This window comes from Stomoxys calcitrans, chromosome 1 (assembly GCF_963082655.1).
Source record: "Stomoxys calcitrans chromosome 1, idStoCalc2.1, whole genome shotgun sequence".
Lineage (NCBI taxonomy): Eukaryota > Metazoa > Arthropoda > Insecta > Diptera > Muscidae > Stomoxys > Stomoxys calcitrans.
In genome coordinates this window covers 73,862,012-73,868,384 of record NC_081552.1, presented here as the reverse complement: position 1 = coordinate 73,868,384, position 6,373 = coordinate 73,862,012, and the positions used below count along the sequence as shown (strand labels likewise).

At 37.2% G+C, this 6,373-nt stretch overlaps 1 protein-coding gene across 2 annotated transcripts; it reads left to right on the top strand.

The window, feature by feature from the left end:
* Positions 1-509: 509 nt before the first annotated feature.
* Positions 510-1,518, top strand: LOC106089529 (uncharacterized). 2 transcript variants are annotated; one of them, XM_013255378.1, is made up of 5 exons: positions 510-615; positions 688-881; positions 957-1,036; positions 1,157-1,323; positions 1,385-1,518. In XM_013255378.1, the coding sequence occupies exons 1-5, from the start codon at positions 562-564 to the stop codon at positions 1,448-1,450; spliced, it is 561 nt and encodes a 186-aa protein (XP_013110832.1). In that variant the 5' UTR covers positions 510-561; the 3' UTR covers positions 1,451-1,518. The 2 variants fall into 2 exon arrangements, with proteins under 2 accessions (XP_013110832.1, XP_059216368.1); XM_059360385.1 differs by having other exon boundaries at positions 1,157-1,327.
* The last annotated feature ends 4,855 nt before the right edge of the window (positions 1,519-6,373 follow it).

The following is a 6,373-nucleotide window of genomic DNA, read 5'->3' as shown; positions in this document are numbered from 1 at the left end:
CGGATGTCGAGGCGCCTTGTGCAAATCACTGTTTCAAATATCAGCGAAATCGGAGAATAAGGCCACTTTTTGGTCTCTAAACCCTAAAGCTGAAGATCGGTCTCTATGGCAGCTATATCTAAATATAGCTCAATTCGAGACAGATGTTGGGAGTCTTGATACAACTCACTGTTCCAAATTTCAGCGGAGGCTGATAACAAATGCGCCCGTTAAGGGACTAAGACCCAAAATCGGCAGATCGGTCTATACGGCAGCTATATCCAAATAAGTTCCGATCTTTTTATAACCATATTTAACTCATTATAGGAAACTCATGATTTTTTAACCTTAGGTATTCGTACGAGCAATACGATTTTGATTACCGGTATTCCAATGGGTAATGATATGTGCTTACCTAGTTTTAGTTGGGTAGCAATTTCTTGGGCAAATTTGAAAATAATTTTTGCCCTTTTTGTTTCATTTAAACATATCCATAATGGCAACTCTATACCAGCTTTTCTTTGCTAACTAGACAAAAATGTTGTTAGAATTTTGCTGAATCAGTAGTGTTTACATATCAACATGTGCAACAGGTCGTCAGCGGGTGTTAGTATAACTTTTAAAATTGTTCAACTTGTAAGTGAATCGCCTTATGATGTGATGATGGCGGTGCAACACGACATGTTCTAATTCAGATCTTATCCCTAGATGGCATGTGTAACAGCATTGATCTATAAGAAGGTCACCGATAATCAAGCAAACATGACCTTTAGGAGAAACCAAAAAATCTCCAATGAATGGACTCTGCTGCAGAATGTTAACTGGTCACAAGAGGGCAATGATTTCAGTGTTTTCACCTATGCCGGCTACACATTCATCATAGCCGTATGTTTGATGGAGAGGTCAGTTTTGTTTTTTTTTTTTAATTAAAAGGTGTGGCCATTACGATACTAAATTCATATTTTCCAAAATTATAGAATGATAAACTTTAGGAAACTGCCCACTACCACAGATACGTTGTTTTTGCGTTTTGGTGTAATTATTTTTTGCCTTCAAGGTAAGTTCGAGGGCCAACAATGGATCAGAATTCTCAACTGGCTACACCGTGAGAAATGTTTGTGGCCTACAACTTTTTCAATGTGTGGGTATGTAAATATTTCCAGTTTTTCGTTTATAGCGATTTTGGTTTTCTATACTTTTGAATATGTTCATGAGAATTTACGGCTCAATGCCTTGGTATTGGGAGGTCTTACATTTGTGGTGGCTTTGCTGTTCTTTCTCGAGGATTGCTGTACTGCCAAGGATTATGAGAGAGATAATAAATTCATACAAACCGAAGCTATAGTAGGTAATTTTTACTTTTTTAATGTGCATATTAAGTTAAATCAAAACTTTTTTCTTTTAGAAGCCAATTTCATCCATACCCATTAAAATATCCGAAGACGATGATGTACTGCACACTTATGTTTAAAGCTAGAGGGCAATAAAATAAGATTTTTTAAAAATAAAATGAAATGCTAGATGCATTTAAAAACAAAACATTTTGCATTGTACCTTGGTATTGTTATTTCTTACGGAAATTCTATTAGAACTGCTGCGGACAACACTGCAAAAAAATGATTGCTGTCCGATTTAAGCTTTTATGTCAATGAAAAAAGATCTCAAATTCATAACCAACTCCGACGAGATACAGTGTAATTGGGGAAAAAAGTTAGAGGAAATAAGTCCTCCATTTTAGAACGGGTAAAGGTATCTTCGCTAAATGGTTTAGAGATGTTAACCATATTATGTGCATAGTTGTAGGGCTCTACAAGATGCGGAGCTCATTGGTGGGCCTTTAACATGACCGAAGGCCTAACAGAAGTCGCCAAAGGATATAATCACCAATGAAAATTTGGCTTCGTTGTTCTCGTCAGGATTCGAAGCGTTTAGCGTCATAGACAGTTATAAAAACCTCTGCCGTTAAATAGTCCATCGCTAGAAGATCGCATTTAAGCTCTAAGGATGTTGGTTTCTTTTGCACTAACTTTCTCCAACCTTAGAGCTTGTTCTCAAAATAAACATTTTTAAAAACACATTTTTTTGTTGGTTTACGTACTTTTTATATTGGCGAATTAAAACAAAAATTTAAAACTATTACATTAACATGTAATCGTTATCGAAAGCATGGTAGAGAACAGATTTGTGCCAATTTTAATAGGTCTCGTCTTAAAGTCAAAGTCAAAAATACCATCCACCATTGATCGCATTTGTTACGTTCTTTTTATAGGCAGAAACTAAAAAGGATCCCGCAACAAACTCCATGGATTTTTATATCCACCACCATAGGAATAGAGTTATTTCATTTACACTCATAGAAAAACGTTTGCTGAAAATAGGAAACACTGTCTGCTTCATATTAGTAGTTAGTTTTGCTGCTATTATAGCAGTAGTTCTGCTATTACATCAGTAGTACTGCAATTTCAGAGTAGCAGGCTTACTGCTGAAAAGTCTGTTGTTTGCTGAAAATGACTGCTGCTAATTATGAAGGGGATGTTAGGAGAAACAAGTAAGAATGTGCTAGGTGCGGTCGGGCCGAATCTTATCCACCAGCCTCCACCATCGATAGCATTTGTCGAGTTCTTTGCGCGGTATCTCTTTTTAGGCAAACAAAGGATAAAAAAAAAGAATTGCTATGCTATTGGAACAATATCAAGTTATGGTTCGTTTCGGACCATAATTGAACTGAATATTGGAAACCATAGTAGAAGTCATTGTGTGAAATTTCAGCCAAATCTAGTAAGAATTGGGCACTTTAGGGGCTGAACAATTAAAATGGGGATATCGGTTTATAGGGGAGCAATATTCGCCTTCTAAAAGATCAAGAAGTCAAGACCCCAGATAGGTTTATATGGCAGCTATATCAAGTTATGGACCAATTTCAACTATTCTTAACACAGTTATTGGAAGCCATAACATAAACACATCGTGCAAAATTTCAACCAAATCGGATAGGTATTGCGCACTCTAGACGCTCAAGAAGTCAAGATCCCAGATAGGTTTATATGACTGCTATATCAGATAATGGACCGCCTTCAACCATACTCAGCACAGTTGTTGGAATTCATAGTTTTTATGGAGGCAATATTAAGTAATGAACTGATTTAGACCATACTTGACATAGTTAGTGGAAGTCATAACAAAAAAAACACTCTTCATGCAAAATTTCAGCCAAATCGGATATGAATTGTTCCCCCGAGCGGCTCAAGAAGTCAAGATCCCAGATCGGTTTATATGGCAGCTATATCAAAACCTGAACCAATATGGCCCATTAACAATTCCAACCGAACTATCGTGCTATCGACAGACAGACGGACGGACGTACAGACAGACGGTCGGACATGGCTAGTTCGACTTAAAATATCATGACGATCAAGAATGTATATACTTTATGGGGTCTTAGACGAATATTTCGAGGTGTTGCAAACAGAATGACGAAATTAGTATACCCCCATCCTATGGTGGAGGGTATAAAAATAGAACACATATCTAAATGTGTGTGTGTCAGTAGATGTTTATAATCACCACAAAATGAATACTTTCCATAGCCGTGTTTCTTTAAATTTAGATACAAAAGGCAGTGCCAGTCATGCAAGCTAGCTCAGTCACATTTTGAAATGTATACCAATGGATGGATCAAATAGCTTATTTACAGCAATATTCCACAAATTGAATCACCTTCTCCAACAAAATTGCTTAAAAAAAATGCCTAAAGTAATCAAAACAAGTAACAGGCAACCATAAAAAGTTGCAAACAATTTTTTTTTTCATCAGACTTGTGAACTCAAAACAGCGGATTTTGTCAGTTGAAATAGCAGTAAGAAATGTTTGCTAATACAGCAGCCATATGGCGGGCCCCCTACGTATCCCACCCTAAGTAAGGACACCAAATTTCTCTAAATTTTAAATTGCCCCACCCATCTCCGAGATCTGGAGTTTTTGAAAATAAGGTAAGGGGTGAGTTAGATCTACCATTTGTTAGATCTACTTCATTCTCTTGGTTTTTTGTGGTGGATTAGAGTAGCAAAACCCTTTGCCCTTGAAAGTGAAAAGTGGATATCAGATTCAAACTCTACTTCCGAAAATCACATTTCAGCTATATATTGCTATAGTCGGTATATACGTGTAGTTTAGGGTGAGTTTAGGAGAGGCGTCCATGAAACACTTAAAAGAAAACAGATATCAGATTTGAGCCCCTTATTGTCATAATCCACGAAAATATGTCTACTTAAAGAGGTATCTTGAGTGGGGCGGACCCTCCCTCGTTACCCCCAAAAAATACCACTCAAAATCAAGGTTGACCGATTGGGATAATATTGGTATCAAATAAAAGGTTTTGGAGAGTAGAATACGAATACGGAATTAAAAGTTGGGTCCAAGGAACCCCGGGCCCATTCCAACCTCAAAAGTTCCCCAAACAAACATAATGGATGTACATATCAATATGGGACTCAAATGAAAGGTATTCGGGAGAAGATTACGAATATGACATAAAAAATTATGTCTAAATATTTGCGCCACCTTGATTCTTTGTGTCCAAGAATCAAGGTGGCGCTTTACCTCAAAAAATCGCCTCCAATATATTATTTGACCAATTAAAACATTGGGAGATCAAATGATAGATATTCTTGAGTAGAGTGCATCATTCAAATATGTATACACTGTATACACCACTCATGACAATATTGGGTTAGATTAAAGGTATAAGGTTGTGGACTGCGAATCTCATATCTTTATTCTGCGGACCACCTGACCCCAAAACAGTTGATCAATCTTAATGACCTAACAAGACACTGTCGCTATTCCCCCAAAGTTATGACGTTCAGTGTGATAAGTGGATTTGCAAACCTTAACGTCAAGGTGGCCCCATCGATTAGGGGAATTATTTTCCTAGACAAGTCCAAACGACGTGCTGCTGGGCAACACTTTTTACACCCACCACCATTGGATGGGGGTATACTAATCTAGTCCTTGCATTTGTAACTCTTCAAAATATTGATCTAGGACCCGATAAAGTATTTAAAGTATAAATTGGATCGTCATGTAGCTGAGCGTGAGATAGGAGAGAAGTTAAATATACCAAAATCAACCGTTCATTATCACATAAAAAGCCATAAATTCAAAAAGCCAAATTCATAACCAACTCCGACGAGATACAGTGTGATTGGGGAAAAAAGTTAGAGGAAATAAGTCCTCCATTTTAGAACGGGTAAAGGTATCTTCGCTAAATGGTTTAGAGATGTTAACCATATTATGTGCATAGTTGTAGGGCTCTACAAGATGCGGAGCTCATTGGTGGGCCTTTAACATGACCGAAGGCCTAACAGAAGTCGCCAAAGGATATAATCACCAATGAAAATTTGGCTTCGTTGTTCTCGTCAGGATTCGAAGCGTTCAGCGTCATAGACAGTTATAAAAACCTATGCCGTTAAATAGTCCATCGCTAGAAGATCGCATTTAAGCTCTAAGGATGTTGGTTTCTTTTGCACTAACTTTCTCCAACCTTAGAGCTTGTTCTCAAAATAAACATTTTTAAAAACACATTTTTTTGTTGGTTTACGTACTTTTTATATTGGCGAATTAAAACAAAAATTTAAAACTATTACATTAACATGTAATCGTTATCGAAAGCATGGTAGAGAACAGATTTGTGCCAATTTTAATAGGTCTCGTCTTAAAGTCAAAGTCAAAAATACCATCCACCATTGATCGCATTTGTTACGTTCTTTTTATAGGCAGAAACTAAAAAGGATCCCGCAACAAACTCCATGGATTTTTATATCCACCACCATAGGAATAGAGTTATTTCATTTACACTCATAGAAAAACGTTTGCTGAAAATAGGAAACACTGTCTGCTTCATATTAGTAGTTAGTTTTGCTGCTATTGTAGCAGTAGTTCTGCTATTACATCAGTAGTACTGCAATTTCAGAGTAGCAGGCTTACTGCTGAAAAGTCTGTTGTTTGCTGAAAATGACTGCTGCTAATTATGAAGGGGATGTTAGGAGAAACAAGTAAGAATGTGCTAGGTGCGGTCGGGCCGAATCTTATCCACCAGCCTCCACCATCGATAGCATTTGTCGAGTTCTATGCGCGGTATCTCTTTTTAGGCAAACAAAGGATAAAAAAAGAATTGCTATGCTATTGGAACAATATCAAGTTATGGTTCGTTTCGGACCATAATTGAACTGAATATTGGAGACCATAGTAGAAGTCATTGTGTGAAATTTCAGCCAAATCTAGTAAGAATTGGGCACTTTAGGGGCTGAACAATTAAAATGGGGAGATCGGTTTATAGGGGAGCAATATTCGCCTTCTAAAAGATCAAGAAGTCAAGACCCCAGATAGGTTTATA